Source organism: Haliotis asinina, chromosome 6 (genome assembly GCF_037392515.1).
Source record: "Haliotis asinina isolate JCU_RB_2024 chromosome 6, JCU_Hal_asi_v2, whole genome shotgun sequence".
NCBI classification, from domain to species: Eukaryota; Metazoa; Mollusca; class Gastropoda; order Lepetellida; family Haliotidae; genus Haliotis; species Haliotis asinina.
Window position 1 is genome coordinate 26,255,213 of NC_090285.1, and position 21,235 is coordinate 26,276,447.

The 21,235-nt window shown below is 41.9% G+C and overlaps 3 protein-coding genes across 4 annotated transcripts in view; all 3 read right to left on the reverse strand.

Annotated features, from left to right (window-relative positions):
• Positions 1-208: 208 nt before the first annotated feature.
• Positions 209-7,181, reverse strand: LOC137287630 (toll-like receptor 4). The gene is made up of 2 exons (XM_067820009.1): positions 7,026-7,181; positions 209-3,525 (listed from the first exon to the last, which is right to left on the reverse strand). The coding sequence occupies exon 2, from the start codon at positions 3,436-3,438 to the stop codon at positions 904-906; it is 2,535 nt and encodes an 844-aa protein (XP_067676110.1). The 5' UTR covers positions 3,439-3,525; positions 7,026-7,181; the 3' UTR covers positions 209-903.
• Positions 7,182-9,659: 2,478 nt separating this feature from the next.
• LOC137286636 (uncharacterized) lies at positions 9,660-12,372 on the reverse strand. Its single transcript, XM_067818601.1, has 3 exons — positions 12,268-12,372; positions 11,752-11,884; positions 9,660-10,204 (listed from the first exon to the last, which is right to left on the reverse strand). The coding sequence occupies exons 2-3, from the start codon at positions 11,870-11,872 to the stop codon at positions 9,885-9,887; spliced, it is 441 nt and encodes a 146-aa protein (XP_067674702.1). The 5' UTR covers positions 11,873-11,884; positions 12,268-12,372; the 3' UTR covers positions 9,660-9,884.
• Positions 12,373-16,677: 4,305 nt separating this feature from the next.
• The window catches only part of LOC137286629 (armadillo repeat-containing protein 2-like), a 31,291-nt gene continuing 26,733 nt past the window's right edge, over positions 16,678-21,235 (reverse strand). Inside the window, exon 20 of one of the 2 annotated variants that reach the window (XM_067818581.1) lies at positions 16,678-19,221. In XM_067818581.1, the coding sequence (XP_067674682.1) occupies positions 19,055-19,221 (167 nt within the window). In that variant the 3' untranslated portion in view covers positions 16,678-19,054. The remainder of the gene's footprint in view (positions 19,222-21,235) is intronic. The other variant, XM_067818580.1, reaches the window with a different exon arrangement.

Genomic DNA, 21,235 nt, shown 5'->3' on the forward strand with positions numbered 1-21,235 from the left:
AATTTTACCTTGCCAATTGAAAAGTCTCAGACTTTTATTTAACTTAGGATAAATGTTGTACACAATTTTGTGACTTTTGTGAATTTTGAAGATCCAGTTTAGAATTTATCTTCAGTCACCCATGCTTGTCGTAAGGGGCGACTAACGAGATCGGGTGGTCAGAAACACATGCCCTCGTATTCCAAATGGTAGATCGATGCTCACGCTATTGATCACTAGATTGTTTATTCCATTATAACTGAAAGTCATGAATTTATCAAGCTATTCAGTTATTTATAGACCATCGCCATAGGGCTTGACAATTGCTGACTGCGGCGTAAAGCTAAACTCACTCACCGTAAAATGTCTACATAAACACACGCATGGAAATAAATTCTACAAAATGTAATGGATAGGTCGAGTATTACAATTTTAGATCACGTGTTAATATTTCTGTTATAGGATAATTGTTTGTGAATGATATTTATATAACATGTGGAAGTAAAATATGCTTACAATGTAGAGACAATTGCAGGTGTTTCTAAAGTCGCAATAAAATCGATGATTGCTGACAGCGGAACTGATTAAAGTTATAACATATTACACAAGTTGCGTTCATTCGTACCGCGTATTATATACCAGGCTGTGTCGCAATAATATATCTCCAATGAAAATACAATTTACAATCACCATGTTTGTCTTAAAACTGTTACGTGCTTATTCTCAAGTTAACTAAACAGTTAACCGGAAGTTAGTCCGTGACATAACAGTTTAAATATAAGCAGCACACCACAGCCCTCAGCTGAAACTATGTAGTACTAGCACAACACGGCTTTACAGTACACTATTCTGATGCAATCGATGAATCTTCACATATCTATTAAAACTGTGATGTTAATGAAGACAGGACTGAAATGTGGAGTGTTATGCTTTAGCAAGGATTCTGTCCCGGACAGATAGCCACACCTTGTTGTTGTGGTCCTGGAGACCGTCCATCTGTATGATATCTTCCTCCGCGGTGACACTGAGGAGCAGCTCCGGCAGCCGACCACGGTTCACGTCCCCCAGCAGTATTAGGATGAGCCTGTTAGGATTCATATTGGAGATGTAATATGTTGTCGACTTCATTATAAAGTAGGACCAGGGATCATCTAGAAACTCATCGGACACAACCAGTATTGTCTTCCAGCTTTTGTTAATACTGTCTACAACATGGTCAGCTACGAATCCGCCCGGAAGGAAATCCCTTTCTGGGAGAATTAGCCTCAGTCCATTGATGTTCTCTAGTGCAATGCGCAGTACATCCATGACAAAGCGAATATCTTGCTCTGAATGAGCTATATATGCATCCTTTCTGAAATCCTGTCTCGACACTCTTTGGACCCCTCGGCCCATGATGACCAGAATAAAGTTTCCGATCTTCGTCCAGTTAGATGACACCAGTACTGCTGACACAAGAAGGAGAGCTATTAAGAACAGGAGAGAGATGGATACGGGCAGCCAAAATCGGCCTTGACACGACGTCCAGTGATAGTTAAAGTCTTGATACACTTTGTGGGTTGTTGTGAAGACACCATACTCAGTCACACATGAGTAGGTCGCATTCTTGTCGAAGGTAACTGACGACGTAAAGATCCACTGAATAAACATGAGAGACTGACAAGAACAGGCGACAGGATTCCCATTCAACTTGAGGATAAGCTTGTTCCTCTGTCCTAGAGTCTCCAACATCTCCATGGTGGCTTCGTCGAAGTAGGTTATAGCGTTTAGAGACAGGTCGAGATGGCTGAGGAGAGGCAGGTCATTATATTTAAAGGGTATAGACACTAGACTGTTTCCGGAGATATTTAGAACAGTCAGTGTCGATAAATACCTCATGTCCATCCACTGCAGATGATTTCCTACAATCTCCAAATGACGTAAACCAGTGATTGTCTTCAATCCTTCAAGTACTGGCCCTCCCTCCAGAAGTGTGTTCTTATCCAAACCCATACTGCTCAAAGATAAATAGGTCAGGTTTGGAAAAGACTGTAAGAAGTCCTTTGTCATCCCTTGACCTTCATTACCAGATAGATCAAGGTGTTGTAGAGCTGTTAAGCCTCCAATACTTTCCCAGAAACCCCACATATCATTGTTCGCTAAATTCAAAAGCTTCAAATGTGATGCACCAACGGCCTGTGTTATGAAAAATCGTCCAAATCGACCCGCCATTTCGTTTAAATTACAAATACGTAGATTAGGAGGGAAATAAACCGCCACTCCATTTGAAGGAAGCACCTTATTCGTGTCTTCTGTATGGTACCTTTTAGAGTGGAGGTTTGCAGTGACAAGTCTGTTTACCAGTGTGTCTTTATGCTCATGTCTGTTATATTTCTGCTGATGGGACACATCAAGGTGTTGTAATTGTTCACACATTTTCATTTGGAAGAAAAGAATTTGGTTACCAAGCAGGTTGTTTTTAGAAATGTCAAGAAATTTCAAACATTTTGAAAATACTTTCAGGAATCTATAATCTATGTATATAATTGTGTTTGAGCTAAGATCGATATGGTCGATACAAATGTCCGTTAGTTTACCGAGAAGGTCGTTAGAGATAAGTTGGCCTGTTAGGTCCTGTAGTGAGTTGACAGAAGTGTACGATAACGACAGTAACACTTGAGACACATGTTTACCGTTCAGACCGTAGAATGCGCGTAGTGCAATGCTCGATGGTAGGTACTTCACTGAGTCGAAAACTATCTTAGAAATAGATTTCAAAGGAATGAATGCTCCAACCTCAACAGAATGTAAGTGACAATCTGATGCGATCAAGACTTTGAGTGTGGAATTTTCAAAAGCTGAAAAGGTGTGGTTGTGAATAGCATCTATGGCACAATACGTACATTCTCCTTCATCTCCGGTGCCAATATTCAGTGTTGTCAGTTTTTTTAAATACCCAAATCCACTTCCAAATATGTCATCTTCAAATGTATCAATCTGTAGTGTTTCTAAACTGGTTAACCACTTAAATATCCAGTGAGGAGTAGTTCCTCTCAGCCGGCAGCTGTTGTAGCCGATGCTCAAGTCGGTAAGATGTTCTAGAGGACGGAATATATCTTGTGGATAGGTGTCATTGTCAAGCTGGAGGTGGTTGTAATTCAGATTCAAACTGCAGAGGTTTATCAAACCTTCGAATGCATGGGGTTCTAACCGTGAAACACGACTGTGCAAAATGACTAGATTCAGCAGCTGCGGGATGTGGACGAACGCTCTGCTCCTCAGAACAGTTATGTGGTTGTAGCTGAGGTCCAGGCTGACGGTGTTGGAGGGAAGATCACCAGGAACCTTGGTCAGGTGGAGGCCGCGACAATCAGCTCGGCTCCCACCTAAACCAGGGTCAAGGTATATCCGACATGTCATGTTGTGGCTCGTTATGCAGGCCACAGTTAGAGCCATGAGAAATCCAGTGATGGTCTTCATATTGGTGGGCCAGGTTGGTTAAATTGCTGGAGGTGAAATACCATAGTATACACCGACACTTTGGGCAGCGAGAGTCGGAGTCTGTATCTGCAAAACAGGAAACATTATCATTCCTTTCAGATTGTTGTCATATGAGCATTTCAAATGATGTTATTTTATTCGTGGCATCTCAGATCCACTTGTGGGCAGGAGCACCTATATGCTTACTCAGCAAGAATTGTATTCCAGCACTTTCATGGGTGGCATTACATAGGTGGACATTCATATTAAATTATTGATAAATTCATAAATTTGATTCTTCAGCATACATAACTAAGCTTGTGTACTCGAAGCCAGAGGGTGTAATAGGGAATACAACATGGGTATCCGCTATTTAGGTTCATGACATCTACTGACAATGTACTTATGTTTCCGGTTCTTCTAAAACAAACAAACATGTCTTTCTGAATGATTTCACAAAAGTTCATTAAACTGGTGGTGAAATGCGTTAGCCTACATGCAATACTTCATCCACACACATCCACACACATCCTCACTACTGACACACTGTCCCTGCCAAACAATCATTATAACAGATCGTCCAACATTATCATTGCCATGCCCATTTACACAAGCGAAACGTCTTTCCCTTCTGTTATTTCCGGACTGAAAAATGTCGGATGATCAGTATCATAGGTCAGACCTTTCAGAGAATGTATAACATGACTTCAGTGAATTTAACGCTGTTTAGTACGTCTCCATATCTCTGACACTGGGAAGGGACATCACTCTCATGTTCAGTAAAACCCAGCTTGTAGCAGCACCAAATAAAAAAAATAATTAAAAACATTCAAACAAAAGGGTCCAGTTGACCAGTATAGCTAGTTACAACAACAAATATTTATCATTTGAGATATCTGCTCCGAAAGCGGACAGCGGGCAGATGGGTGGACATGCAAATCTATTGTTATCGGGAGTGGTTAAAGTGTAGTTATAAAGAATAAGCTAAAACATGAATACAAAACGTAAATAGGTATCTGATAACTGACTGTTTGATGAACATTTGTGCACACGTAATCGCTAACTCTGTACAGTGCAAGCAGGGGATGTTCAACAAGCACAATAACCCTCACTCCCGAAGTTTGTATGTCAAAAACTGGAATAACCACCAGGGGACAGGGACAGATACAGACAAAAACTACAGACTAAATGATATTAACTGAGGATCGATCTGTAACAGATTAGTGAACCTCGGATTACGTTTTCTTGCATAGCCGTGAAAACACAGCCATGACGAGACGAATATTTCTGATATCGAAGACGGACTGAGCTTTGAGGTTATTGATTCAGTTGACGTCGATACGTTTTATGTTCTCAATCTCCAGGTGTGATTAGTGCCATCAACAGGGCCAGTGCACGGAGGCTGCAGGTGGTGATTTAATTCCAACAGATGATTCTAACGACAGTTCATGCATCGACATATTTTAAGCTGTTTCCAACACTTCTCCTGATTTGTGAAGGCAAAATTATTTTACAGACAACCAAACCTGATCTCTTCTCTATATTGTGATACACAATTACCCAGATAACATACAGACAAACTCGTGGCTGGCCCATCTGAAAATATTAACCATCAGTGGTTCACTGAGGACAACGCAAACTGTATTGTGCCTGCAGCTACAGGAATAACAGGAAGTTTCTACAGAAGATTCAGGATAATTCACAAACGACTTGTAATAAAAGAGAGATGAAAGGTAATCAGTTTGTAACAATCAACCAACTCTAGAACTGAAGATGGAACACATTTTGAAAGATGGGTCGGTCATGAACTCAATACGACTGCCTCCACGATGATTTTTTAATTAATATCTCTAAACGATGCCCAGACATCGGTCATGTTTGATACAGATCATCTAATTGCTACTTCTTGATTCACATATTGCGCCAGTTTTACAGCATGATGTCGCTTCATACTAGTTTTACCGCTGAGGTTCTGGCCCACAGTAGGTTGGATATTTTATGTGTGCTTTATACTTAAATCTGATAGTGCCTCACTGTACGGCTGTGCGTTGTATGCGTGCTTTATACTTACATCTGATGGTGCCTCACTGTACGGCTGTGGGTTGTATGCGTGCTTTATACTTTAATGTGATGGTGCCTCACTGTATGGCTGTGGGTTGTATGGTGCTCTATACTTTAATGTGATGGTGTCTCACTGTACGGCTGTGGGTTGTATGTGTGCCCCATACTTAAATGTGATGGTGTCTCACTGTACGACTGTGGGTTGTATGTGTGCAACATACTTAAATGTCATGGTGCCTCACTGTCTGGTTGTGGGTTGTATGGTTCTTTATACTTTAATGTGATGGTGCCTCACTGTACGGCTGTGGGTTGTATGCGTGCTTTATACTTTAATGTGATGATGCCTCACTGTACGAATGTGGGTTGTATGTGTGCCCCATACTTAAATGTGATGGTGCCTCACTGTACGACTGTGGGTTGTATGTGTGCTTTATACTTAAATGTGATGGTGTCTTACTGTACGGCTGTGGGTTGTATGCGTGCTTTATACTTTAATGTGATGGTGCCTCACTGTACGACTGTGGGTTGTATGTGTGCCCCATACTTAAATGTGATGGTGTCTCACTGTACGACTGTGGGTTGTATGTGTGCTTTATACTTAAATGTGATGGTGCCTCACTGTACGACTGTGGGTTGTATGTGTGCTTTTTACTTAAATGCGATGGTGTCTCACTGTACGACTGTGGGTTGTATGTGTGCCCCATACTTAAATGTGATGGTGCATCACTATGCGTTTGTGGGTTGTATGCGTGCTTTATACTTAAATGTGATGGTGCATCACTATGCGTCTGTGGGTTGTATGCGTGCTTTATACTTAAATGTGATGGTGCATCACTATGCGTCTGTGGGTTGTATGCGTGCTTTATCCTTGAATGTGATGGTGCATCACTATACGTCTGTGGGTTGTATGTGTGCTTTATCCTTAAATGTGATGGTGTCTCACTGTACGACTGTGGGTTGTATGCGTGTTTTATACTTAAATGTGATGGTGCCTCGCTGTACGGCTTTCACTGTGATGGTACTAACAATGAGACTGAATATTGCTTTCAGAGCTCTATACCTAAATCTGGCGGTGCTCACTCTTAGGCCCACGTTTGATTACTGACTAATATATATTTTATATACTGGAGTGACACAGTCATAGTACACACACACACACACACACACACACACACACAATCTACGTAACTGCAGTACATACATACGAAGCTGTTGCATTTTGTTCAGTGTGTGTTGGGAGTAGTATTTCAGAGCTTCCTTTCATATTTACATGGTTTATGCTGCTAGTGTCATCGTATGTTTTCTAGTATATTATCACACAGTGAATCTGCATGACAGCGCTCAGTTCAAAGCTACATTGCGCGTTACAGTGTGTGTACCGGGGATCTAATGATTCAACCCATCGCTTACAGTCATCACAAGTCGGGACGTGACCCACATCTCCGGCGCGTTAAACCTTTACGACTAGTCCCGCCAGCGACATGACACAAAATACTAACACATGCGAGAAAATCAACAACAATTACCTGTCCTCGGTGCTGGGACATCGTGTTCATGTGCAAACTGATGTATGGACACCTGGTACGACACTGTCGGCGAAAGTGAGCTGCCTTGCCTCGTCTGTAGTACAATTACATGTTATCGGGTGAGTGAATAATTTGGGCGGGAAGTTGCATAACATTGAAACGAGCCTCGTCATGCTGTTGTGAATTAGGGCCACAAGAACGTCTCTATACACTAGAGTTTGAGGTTACGTCATTCAGAAACAAATAGATAGGACTGTATTTTCACATGGGAGTGTAGGAGTAAGACTGTCGTATTTTGTGATCACATATGGGAGTGTAGGATAGACACTGTCGTATTTTGTGATCACATATGGGAGTGTAGGATAGACACTGTCGTATTTTGTGATCACATATGGGAGTGTAGGATAAACACTGTCGTATTTTGTGATCACATGGGAGTGTAGGATAAACACTGTCGTATTTTGTGATCACAGGTGAAAGACTGTATTGATGAGGTGTACATCTATATGCGTGATACATGACCGGAAACAAACTGACAGGCATGGGCATCCATGTCACAGTAGATCAAACACTCACTCGAGCACCCATAAAAATACCTACAATCTCAAACATAGTATTAATAGACAAACGCACTACAAGACTCATTACAGGCCAAGCAAACTTAAACTACAACTTTTATAAACCAAACGGGCACCATATTGAACATTAAGCATATAGTCAAGAAGTCCCATCTTAAATTTACGTACCACTCATAAAGCTGCTATACATCTCCATATCCTCAAAGTTCCACAATAACATTTACCCACTCCCAGCAACCCATCCACCTCTCAGCTAAAGTATCCACTCTTCAATAAGACTTAGACCCTCCCAAACACACTTCTTCCAAATGTACAGCAACCAGCTTAAACTTTACAGTTAGAATCGGGATCGAACTTCTCAGTGGGAACTGTCTTCTCCTAAGTCCGTGCACTTAAAATAAACTGTAATCCCAGTTACACTATCCAGCCAAGAGCCAGTGGTGTACCCCCAGTTACACTATCCAGCCAAGAGCCAGTGGTGTACCCCCGGTTACACAATCCAGCCAAGAGCCAGTGGTGTACCCCCTGTTTGCCAGCAGCCAGCGGGACATTACCAGGGATTAGAGGACACATGAATGGGGGTGCAGGACAGGTTGTTCCCTGTGTGATTATTATACTAGACATTTGTATAGCGCCGATATCCAGTTCAACTGCTCGAGAGCGCTTTGTTTTTCCCCGATAACTGGATGTCCGTGACAACGACTCATCGTATTTTCAATCTCAACTCGCTGGGGAACACACAACTGGGCGCACAAAGTTAATGTGGCTTTCTCATCCTTACGAGGTACACCCATTCACAGCTGTGTGGACTGGGACACATAATCACTTTGTCCAGGTTTACTGCACGTTGCTGTACCCGCAACTAGGTGTTTGTACGTATTCATGTGGCCACCATCTGGTCATCTACCAACACATTCGTGGGTTCTTTTAAGTGCACATGGATGCATACTGCACACTAGGGGTTGTGACAACACTGAAAGAGTCTGCACACAAAGTTGACACAACACTCGGTCACAGGTGGACTCGATCCCGACATCTCCAAGCTCGTATGCCCTTCGTAAGAGGTGACTAAAGGGATCGAGTGATTAGGCTCACTGACTTTGTTGACACTTGTCATCGGTTCCCAGTAGTGCAGATCGATGTTCATGCTGTTAATCACTGGATTGTCTGGTCCAGACTCGATTATTTACAGATCGCCGCCATATAGCTGGAATATTACTGAGTGCGATGTAACACTAAACTCACACACACCAGATGAAATCTAAACTCGTCAGTGAATAAAACACCATCCCAATCTGGTAGCGCAGATGCTGTCTGCACCAGGCAAGACGGTGACGTTCGACCACAGTTCTACATACTGCAGGACCTAGAGGCCAGATGCTGTGCTTCCTCAGTCGATTCCGTGCAGTCAAGAATTGATTTGACGTAAGCCAGGAACGGTCAAAGCAGTCAAACTAACATCTGGAAGTGATTCCTTAGATGGGTCAGCAGAATGAGGTTATCTGGCTGACGTGACATCACTCGTAGATTTGTGCCAAACAAATCTCGTGTTCCATATCTTGAAAACGTCACCATAGACGTGTTCCGATGGACACCAAAATGTCTGGTCACTTCATTTTGGGCCATTCAAGCATACCCAAGGCGCGGAAACGCTGATTATAACTATGTAAGCCGTTACATGATGTGTTTTCTACAACATTCAGAAGCCATGGAATGACCAGCCCTTCCTCGGCCGACTAAGGAGGAATGGGTGGCTGTAATGGTCACCTAGATAACTATGGATCCTGGTGTTCCGGTGGCGGAGTCATATTATCAAATACTGGTTTGTCTGGTACACTACATGCTGTCATTCACTGACTTACTTCCGTTTGGAAGCCTAGAGGTTAAAGCAGCGATTCTCCACATGGCCGATATTTCTGAACATTGCTAAAAGCAACGTGAAACTAAGTTCACTCACTTCAAATCTGTTATCGGTTCAATACTTGTTTTACTGCGACAGCGGCAAACAGGTCCACACGATGACGAAATACATGATAAAACGAAACGACTATATTCATATTATTTGTGATATTTCTTTTCTACGAGGAAAACGGAATGTATTTCCAAACCTCAAAACAAATATTAATACACATGTAAATTCTACAGCCTTAAGGCTTGATTTATTATTTATCTAAAAATGTTAATATCTGAAAACACACAGACACCGCCTATGGATAGCTGCACCACCTTAAACATATTGCCCAAATATTAAGGTACAGCGGACGGATATATTCAATTACGGTTAAGAGTCACTGTCCTCGTCTTCCTGGTCCTCGTCCTCGTCCTCGTCCTCGTCCTCGTCTTCATCGTCCTCTTCGTCCTCAACTTCAATAACCCAATACGTGTACTTTCGAAGATCAATGTCCCCTTTATGGATGAGAATGTCACGTGATTTGTAATTTACAAACGTGACCTCTGAAACTGGTAGCCGGATCTGGATTGCAAAATCTACCCTGCCGATATCCATGAAATTCTCCCAGAATCCCGGGACGCTGTCGTAGTTGTTTCTGGCCAACTCCTGTTTGGTGAATACGTCAGGGTCCATGGTCGTTCCATACACTCCTACAAAGCAACACAGAAAGAGTACATACGCCTGACAGGGACCTCGTGTATTATAAAATACAGCTGTAGTAAATGCATCGTTCCAATCAAGTAGAGAGAGGAACACAGAATCTTAGTGTTCGTGATTTTATTCCGATATTTATGGAAAAGTGTTGTGAAATATAAATACTAGCCACATGTAGAAACTGTGCGTTGTCAAAATATTATCCCAGTTGATAAGTACGATAGCAGTGACCAAGGTACATATACAGTTTAATGGAGGGATCATGAGACCATAACATGTCGGGAGAATTTCAGTTGGAAAGTTATTCCCAATGTCGTCACGGGTCCACAAGCGGGACAGGGGTCAAACGACCATGTCACGAGCTCAATAACGGCAATGTCCACCATCGGCATTGAAAACAGCAGTGCATCGTCGTATGGAGCATGTCAAACGTGCAAGGAAGGCTTGTGGCATGTCAAGCCAGATTCTCTCAAGGTCTGCTGCAAGGTCAAGGACGTTATTTGGCGGATGAGGAAGACGACGTAGACGTCGATCCATCAATATTTCTCCATGAACACAAGAGTCTGCAGACATGATTTCGGCACCACATTCGGCGAGGTTGTCGATGTGTCGGGATAGGTTGTAGCGTGGCGTCGTGGCCTGATCCCGTCATCATGTAAACGTTGTCGAACTGTGTTGTGGCAGGGATAATCAACACTATAAATAGTCTCTCTGGTTGGGGTAAATATGATGAAGTCCTGGGATGGTCCGGGCAGCCATTACTGCAGTCTGAAAACTGTGGCGAATATGGGTCACCCTTATCAATCTGTCCTGTCTTGGCGTTGTAACGCATGGACGTCCAGATCGATCGATGACGTCATCTGTATTCTGGTAGCGTTTCACCAGTTCAGAAATGGTGTTCCGGTGAAAGTGGAAATGTGCAGCCACTTGTCGTCGAGACATTCCCCCACGGACCATCCCAATTAATGACCTCATGACGTTGTGGGGACGTTAGCCATGGCATGCTATGCGTTTCAATGGCCGCTTATTTTTTTAAACGATCGCAAGGGCATGGGTTGAGCTTTCCAAAGTGACAGTATTGTGTGACATTCATTTGCTCTGTTTCTCTTTCCCGGAATGCACGTGCAACAACGTATTGTTCGCCTCAAGGACGAAACCACTGACGTCACGGAACGTGGCACGTGCATGCGTGTTGGATACATGTCACTAATCTCAGTTTAAATCCTCATATGTCTACACAGGTTTGGGGAATTCAACATTTGATTTTTGTAAGCACAGTTTCTTTATGTGCCTAGTATAACTGCCAGTTTCAACATTGATGTATGTTCAATATTTGAAGAAAACACTCATCCAAACCGACTCGGTGAGGTAAAACATAATATTTAAAGCGTACACACCTCATGCTGAGGATTCGGGTTCGATTCCCCACAGGGGTACAGTGTATGAAGCCAGGGTCTCCCTGCCGTGATATTGCTGGAATATTGTTAAAAGCGGCGTAAAACCATAATCAGTCACTCATCCCGGCCTCTTCCTACTAGCTGACCTTCACCGAATGCGACATCGCCGCCGCCAGGTTTCTTGCGACTCTCCTTGATAGTCATACTCTGCACTATGGCGTCCTTCCCAGCTTCGTCCGTGTAGTGGTAAAAATCTATGTAGTTCATGGCTCTGCGAAACTGTTAAAAAAGTGAAAACAGTTGTCCATAGCCCTTTAACCAGTAACATAAGTCTCAATGAAAAGGTCACAATTGCTGTATTAATGGAACTGCTTTCTGATACTGGAGTATATTCGGAGTACATGCTGACTCCCCCATCCGGCTAAGTTATGTAGAATTGATTCCAAAAATGTATCCTTCATCAACATTGTACTGGGTAGGTTATGGTTAAGGGATAATCGAGGCAGGTGTGTTGTGGGAGGTTAATCTGCCATGGCTATCCGGGGTATGCCCACCAGATGAAAGTGTACAATATACTCCGAAACTCCGTGTTCCTTATAGCAACGATGTTGACATCCATGAATGTAATGCTAACTTTGTTACTATTTACCAGAAACACTCACCTATGAGAACGGTCAAGCCCGATGTTCTTCCAAAGGAGAAAGAAGAAAAATGAATTTCAAGGAAAATGGTGAGTCACATTACCTGATCACAATTACCTGAGACCTACTTTTCCTTTCCTTTCTGTTTGCACGAAGCAGACATTTCCCGGGAATGATATAGTATAAGGTTAAGTGAGAAGGGCAAACGGTATCAGTAACAAAGTTGACTGAGCATCACCAAAGTGATATCTAGACCAAGTGCATGTATTGTGACTATGTTGCATGCATCATCTCAGTTTGGAAGGCAATGTTGCTTTGTTTGATTTTTACTCCTGATTAAATCTTTGTATCTCCTTCAAACTCAACTGACGGGACCACCAGTCAGCAAAACTACACTGCTGTTTTCACATTCGCTAAACCATCATTTCTACATCAAATCCACATTACAAGAAAATCGAAACCAGCTTCATAACAAGTAGTGTTGATACCCTGCTCTATCGAAGGCTTGCTACCCGGAAACATCTGGTGTATGAGGACTACGGATAGACTAGATTCACTTCCACGCAAACATCTGGTGTATGAGGACCATGGATAGACTAGACTCACTTCCACGCAAACATCTGGTGTATGAGGACCGTGGATAGACTAGACTCACTTCCACACAAACATCTGGTGTATGAGGTCTACGGATAGACTAGACTCACTTCCACACAAACATCTGGTGTATGAGGACCATGGATAGATTAGACCCACCTCCACGCAAACATCTGGTGTATGAGGACCATGGATAGACTAGACTCACTTCCACGCAAACATCTGGTGTATGAGGACCATGGATAGACTAGACTCACTTCCACGCAAACATCTGGTGTATGAGGACCATGGATAGACTAGACTCACTTCCACGCAAACATCTGGTGTATAAGGACCACGGATAGACTAGACTCACTTCCACGCAAACATCTGGTGTATGAGGACCATGGATAGACTAGATTCACTTCCACGCAAACATCTGGTGTATGAGGACTACGGATAGACTAGATTCACTTCCACGCAAACATCTGGTGTATAAGGTCTACGGATAGACTAGACTCACTTCCACGCAAACATCTGGTGTATGAGGACCATGGATAGACTAGACTCACTTCCACGCAAACATCTGGTGTATGAGGACCATGGATAGACTGGACTCACTTCCAAGCAAACATCTGGTGTATGAGGACCATGGATAGACTAGATTCACTTCCATGCAAACATCTGGTGTATGAGGACTACGGATAGACTAGATTCACTTCCACGCAAACATCTGGTGTATGAGGACTACGGATAGACTAGATTCACTTCCACGCAAACATCTGGTGTATGAGGACCATGGATAGACTAGACTCACTTCCACGCAAACATCTGGTGTATGAGGACCATGGATAGACTACATTCACTTCCACGCAAACATCTGGTGTATGAGGTCTACGGATAGACTAGACTCACTTCCACGCAAACATCTGGTGTATGAGGACCATGGATAGACTAGACCCACTTCCACGCAAACATCTGGTGTATGAGGACCACGGATAGACTAGACTCACTTCCACGCAAACATCTGGTGTATGAGGTCTACGGATAGACTAGACTCACTTCCACGCAAACATCTGGTGTATGAGGACCATGGATAGACTAGACTCACTTCCACGCAAACATCTGGTGTATGAGGACCATGGATAGACTAGACTCACTTGCACGCAAACATCTGGTGTATGAAGACCATGGATAGATTAGACTCACTTCCACGCAAACATCTGGTGTATGAGGACTACGGATAGACTAGACTCACTTCCAAGCAAACATCTGGTGTATGAGGACCATGGATAGATTAGACTCACTTCCACGCAAACATCTGGTGTATGAGGTCTACGGATAGACTAGACTCACTTCCACGCAAACATCTGGTGTATGAGGACCATGGATAGACTAGACTCACTTCCACGCAAACATCTGGTGTATGAGGACCATGGATAGACTAGACTCACTTGCACGCAAACATCTGGTGTATGAAGACCATGGATAGATTAGACTCACTTCCACGCAAACATCTGGTGTATGAGGACTACGGATAGACTAGACTCACTTCCAAGCAAACATCTGGTGTATGAGGACCATGGATAGATTAGACTCACTTCCACGCAAACATCTGGTGTATGAGGACCATGGATAGACTAGACTCACTTCCACGCAAACATCTGGTGTATGAGGACCATGGATAGACTAGACTCACTTCCACGCAAACATCTGGTGTATGAGGACCATGGATGGACTATACTCACTTCCACGCAAACATCTGGTGTATGAGGACCATGGATAGACTAGACTCACTTCCACGCAAACATCTGGTGTATGAGGACCATGGATAGACTAGACTCACTTCCACGCAAACATCTGGTGTATGAGGACCATGGATAGACTAGACTCACTTCCACGCAAACATCTGGTGTATGAGGACTACGGATAGACTACACTCACTTCCACGCAAACATCTGGTGTATGAGGACCATGGATAGACTAGACTCACTTCCACGCAAACATCTGGTGTATGAGGACCATGGATAGACTAGACTCACTTCCACGCAAACATCTGGTGTATGAGGACCATGGATAGACTAGACTCACTCCCACGCAAACATCTGGTGTATGAGGACCATGGATAGACTAGACTCACTTCCACGCAAACATCTGGTGTATGAGGACCATGGATAGACTAGACTCACTTCCAAGCAAACATCTGGTGTATGAGGACTACGGATAGACTAGATTCACTTCCACGCAAACATCTGGTGTATGAGGACCGTGGATAGACTAGACCCACTTCCACGCAAACATCTGGTGTATGAGGACCATGGATAGACTAGACTCACTTCCACGCAAACATCTGGTGTATGAGGTCTACGGATAGACTAGACTCACTTCCACGCAAACATCTGGTGTATGAGGACCATGGATAGACTAGACTCACTTCCACGCAAACATCTGGTGTATGAGGACCATGGATAGACTAGATTCACTTCCACACAAACATCTGGTGTATGAAGACGATGGATAGATTAGACTCACTTCCACGCAAACATTTGGTGTATGAGGACTACGGATAGACTAGACTCACTTCCAAGCAAACATCTGGTGTATGAGGACCATGGATAGATTAGACTCACTTCCACGCAAACATCTGGTGTATGAGGACCATGGATAGACTAGACTCACTTCCACGCAAACATCTGGTGTATGAGGACCATGGATAGACTAGACTCACTTCCACGCAAACATCTGGTGTATGAGGACCATGGATAGACTAGACTCACTTCCACGCAAACATCTGGTGTATGAGGACCATGGATAGACTAGACTCACTTCCACGCAAACATCTGGTGTATGAGGACCATGGATAGACTAGACTCACTTCCACGCAAACATCTGGTGTATGAGGACCATGGATAGACTAGACTCACTTCCACGCAAACATCTGGTGTATGAGGACCATGGATGGACTATACTCACTTCCACGCAAACATCTGGTGTATGAGGACCATGGATAGACTAGACTCACTTCCACGCAAACATCTGGTGTATGAGGACCATGGATAGACTAGACTCACTTCCACGCAAACATCTGGTGTATGAGGACCATGGATAGACTAGACTCACTTCCACGCAAACATCTGGTGTATGAGGACTACGGATAGACTACACTCACTTCCACGCAAACATCTGGTGTATGAGGACCATGGATAGACTAGACTCACTTCCACGCAAACATCTGGTGTATGAGGACCATGGATAGACTAGACTCACTTCCACGCAAACATCTGGTGTATGAGGACCGTGGATAGACTAGACTCACTCCCACGCAAACATCTGGTGTATGAGGACCATGGATAGACTAGACTCACTTCCACGCAAACATCTGGTGTATGAGGACTATGGATAGACTAGACTCACTTCCACGCAAACATCTGGTGTATGAGGACCATGGATAGACTAGACTCACTTCCACACAAACATCTGGTGTATGAGGGCCACGACTTGACGACTAGACTTCAGTGTTAAGTGACAGTTACATTTCTCTCAAATGTTCTTGTACAACTCATTTTGTGTGGATTACTGTTTCTCTCTCAGTGCTCAATGGTCATTTGGGTTTAGCCCTCATTCAGCATTTCGTCAATCAGGTAACTGATGAAAAGCCATGTATAACAATCAGATAATCCGGCGTACAAAATCAGGATTATCCAATCCCTTCTTGGCTTAGGGAAATAGTAAATTACATCATTGTAGAGGACTGATGTCACCTTCCCTGGTCACATATATGAAAGTATATAAGTGAGGCCTGCTATCACAAGCTATTGCTAGGTTGTATTCTGTATCACAAAACACAAAATCTACCAGTATTTGTTCAGTATTTTATTGGACGGACTATTACATTTTGTACATTGTATGCATCTTGAAAATACAATTTTGCATTTGAAATCTAAGTGTATCCCCCAACTTTGAATAAGGTAGATGGTCAAGAACATCATTGTAATGGTGAAACAATGTCTGCAATGGATACATTTATGAAAAATAAGATTGTATTGTCATGCTTTCATGTCAATGAGATTTCAATATAAAATATTCAATTTGTAATGTTACCATTTATAAAAGGCATTGTATAGTCGTGTGTTTCATTTGGATTTATCACGTTTATATAATTAGCATGTATCACTTACCAGTAGCTGAAATGAGTTTAAAACCTAGTTGTTCTGTATGCATTACAAGGTCTAAAAATGTCAAGTGACTTTAGTTGGACTGCACAATCCCGCCATTCAGGTTTTCTATACTGGGCTAAAAATACTGTACAGATTTACTGACACACATCTGTAAATACAAGACTATGCAGTACACTTGCACACCTTTGAAGCAGATTTTACTGACTTCCTGTGTCTAGTTCTCCAGAAGTAGGAAAAGTAAAACAGTAAACATTACTTTCAACTTGGAAATTACAGAAACAAGTCATGATTATCATCAAACTTTACATGTTGAATATCAGAGCTTCTCTGGAAACACTGGAGGTCAAACAATCATTTCTGTTGTATATGTTCAACCCAAATCATGAATAACACCTTTCTTAAAGGATATAAATAAAGTATGACAGTGGAGTAAATCCTGGACAAAAATGCCTGATATCCCAAATTAAACTCTTCCTAACTGATTCCATCATGGCAATTTCAGAAGGTCACTGTGTACTCAGCAATGTCATCTCCTCCTCTTACATGTTACACATGCAAACGCTGTATGTAAATAAAACGTCACAATTTGGCTTCTCAGGTAGTTCGCATACTTAAGAACAGCTTGAACAAGTAAATTTGTGAACTCTGATGTCTTGTTCATGTGAACAATAATCTATTTTGGATGGAACTGTTTCCTTGCAAATATGGAATGTCTCTATAAACAAAGGCTGTATTTACAAGAATCACAGGTGATACAGCACACATACACACACACATAAACACACACCCACACACATTGGAATGGTTTTTAGAAATAAATAGTTTCTTGTATATACATTCAGTTCTCAGATCACAAGGGGGACAGAAGAGCATCACAGCAATACTGATGTGTCTTAACAAGATTAAAGCCCAGTGCACTCCAGTATTATCATCAGACTGTAAAGTTGAACATGAAGCTGAAATCAGGTGGGTCTGTCATCATGAACAGGGTTGTAAAACCTTAGATTTGCAGACTAATGATATACCCCATGAATATATCTCAAACACGTTAGTCAAGGACAACTAAGTTGCAAGAGTAAAACTTTGAAGGTGTTGATTCCAAATTGTACTTGGTGTGTTGGGTAAACAGAGTTTTCTTCTTGTTTTCATTTACAGTTATTCTGTCCTGAATTGTAACATCCTCAATGTGTAAAGAGCTTATAGTGCAGTTTCAAAAGGAGACATAACAGGCACACATAAAAGCGCTGGCACGCTCTTCTAAAGAAACCAAATGTCAATACTGTGGACAGTGACTATACATGATATTCCAGAATAATGATTGATGTTGTGGAATTAATGTAAAGTGTCACGCAAAGAATAAAACATTGGATACAGGTCATAGATTCAAAAAGTGGACGGAAAGACAAATGCAGACATGCATAGCTGTGTCCCTCTTGGCAGACACTGAGGAATCACATTATATCATCCAGAATTACTGTAACACAAACCAACACAACCTAAGGTTTGCTGTCAGTTTCAAGGTACCTTAAAAATGCACTTTAGAATTGAGTACTATCATTAGACTAATCATTTAATGTAAACTGTGCACAAGGTCTTCATCAGTTCATTGGCAAGTCATCAAATAGTTAGACCATTATGCATCATTCAGTTATAACACTGCACAGTATTAAAGATACTGCAAACGTTATCACAAGTTTATACACTGGATTTTCATATCAGCTGACCTCCAGCATAACAATATTGTAAATTTGTACACATAACAGATAACCATTCTCTCTTAATACTCTTCACATCATGCAAGACAATTGTGTGCAGTTTTTGTAAAAAAAACCCAAATATATGCCCAGTAATGTTTCTCTTCAACAAGTGCTAGATCTTTGACACTTCAACAACAAAAGTTACTATCACAAATTGAGGTACTAAGAAAGTGATTTCTTTATTGTTGAAACTCTTCACAATGATCCTGGTGTGTACACTGCTCCAGGATTACACTCACACTCCACGACTAGTACACCACATTCAACCCAGGTTTAACCTTCCTGGCCAGCAGATCCATATCACCCTGGTGCTTCTAGAGGTTCAAAACTGGACTGATAGGTCTCAATTCTCTTCAGCAGCTGCGATGCAACAGGACAGAAGTCAGCCTCCCATGTCTCGCACAGGTAGTCCTTCAAATCTTCATCAACTTCATCCCTGAGAGAAGCTTCTAAAGCTGTCTCCTTATCTGAAAGCAGTGAAAGACAAATACAAATGTCCATTACTCAGGGTTATTCCTTTCTGACAAATGTAGTAAGTGAATGCTGTTTAACAGTACATCCACATTTTGCTGTCCTTCACTCAAATACAAAAGATGTCTTATTGTTTCACACAGCAATAATAGTGTTGTGAGCTGTACAAACATGGGTAATCACTGAGTGTTCCAGTCTCTCCTAAAGGAACACAAAAGTCACCAGAAGATGACATATTCCCTCGGACTCCACATATTTGAAAGGACAAATCATCTGAGAGTTACTTGATGTTTTCTTGAATCGTTTCCAGGGAAGTCATGAACAATATAAATGCCAAATATCTGTTAACAGCAAAAAGGCATGACTTCAAGATCTGTCTCATGTATCTGCCAAGATCTGTTGAATTTTCGAGTTGTCCTCTGGAAACGAAGCCTATCCCTCCATTCTGAGATTTTGAGTTGTCCTCTGGAAACAAAGCCTATCCCTCCATTTTGAGACTAAGTCAGAATTGTTTCAGTGGAAACCAGGAAAAACAAAAATGCCAAAACATTGTAAATAGAAAAAGGCACCACTTTGTGGTCTTCCTCAAAAATCTGCCAAGTTTTGCTGTAAGATATTAAATAGTTTTCGACTTGTGCTGTGGAAACGAAGCCCATCTTTCCATTTTGAGACTAAGTCCAAAACGTTTCATGGAAAGCCAGAAAATTATAAATCACAAATAATGTAAATACCAAAAGGCACCACTTTGGGGTCTGCCACCTATATCTACCAAGTTTTGCTGACAGATATTAGGAACTTTTTGAGATGTGCTCCGGAAACTAAACACACCTCTCACTTTTGAGACAAAATCTGAATCGTTTCCATGGAAACCGAGAAATTAAGAAATCACAAAAACCTGTAAATAGCAAAAGGCACCATTTTAGCTTCTGACTGATATATCTACCAACTCTTGTAGAAAAACAAAGAAAGGATTTTGAGGTTTGCTCCGGAAACGAAGTCCATCCCTCCATTTTGAGATGAAGTCCAAAACATTTCCAGGGAAAACAACAAAATAATATATCACAAAAACTTGTAAATAGCAAATGGCACCACTTTGAGGCCTGCTACACATATCTACCAAGCTTCACAGAAAAATATTGAACGGTTTTTGAGTTCTCCGGAGGAAACAAAGCCCACCCCACTATTTAGACTAACACCCAAATGTTCCATGGAAAAACGAAAAAAGCAAAAATCATCAGAAGATGACATATCCCAGAAACGAAGCCCATACCTCCATTTTGTGACTAAGTCCAAAATGTTTCCATGGAACCCAAGAAAATAATCACAAAAACCTGTAAATACCAAAAGGCCTCACATTGAGGTGTGACACACATATCTACCAAGTTTCACTGACAGACATTAAGAACCTTTTGAGTTCTGCTCCGGAAACAAAACACACCCCTCACTTTTGAGACAAAGTCTGAAACATTTCCATGGAAACCAAGAAATTGATAAATCACAAAAACCTGTACATAGCAAAAGGCACCATTTTAGGGTCTCCCCTACATATCTGCAGAAATATATTTAGCAGTTTTTGAGTTGTGCTTCGGAAACAAAGTCCATCCCTCCATTTTGAGACTAAGTCCGAAACGTTTCCATTGAAACCGAGAAAATACTAAATCACAAAAACCTGTATTTACCAAAAGGCACCGCTTCAGGTTCCGATTGATATATCTATTTTTGCACAAAAATATAGAACGGTTTTTGAGTTCTGTTCCAGAAACGAAGCCCACCCCACCATTAGACTAACACCAAAAATGTTCCATGGAAAAACAAAAAAAATATGAATGCCAAAACTCTGTAAATACGAAAAGGCACAACTATAGATTGAGATTATTATATCTATCAAGTTTGGTCTAAAAATATTGAGCGGTTTCTGACTTATGCTCAGGAAACAAAATGATTACGGACAGACGGACAGACGAGGCGTCGACTATATCTCCCCGCATCATGGGCTATGTGTGGACTGGG

Coding starts and splice junctions, on each gene's coding strand:
- LOC137287630 (XM_067820009.1), bottom strand. CDS start 3,438: ATGAAGACCATCACTGGATTTCTCATGGCTCTAACTGTGGCCTGCATA.
- LOC137286636 (XM_067818601.1), bottom strand. CDS start 11,872: ATGAACTACATAGATTTTTACCACTACACGGACGAAGCTGGGAAGGAC. Junction 10,205..11,751: donor CGATGTCGCATTCGGTGAAG/GTCAGCTAGTAG, acceptor GTTGCTTTGTAG/GAGTGTATGGAACGACCATG.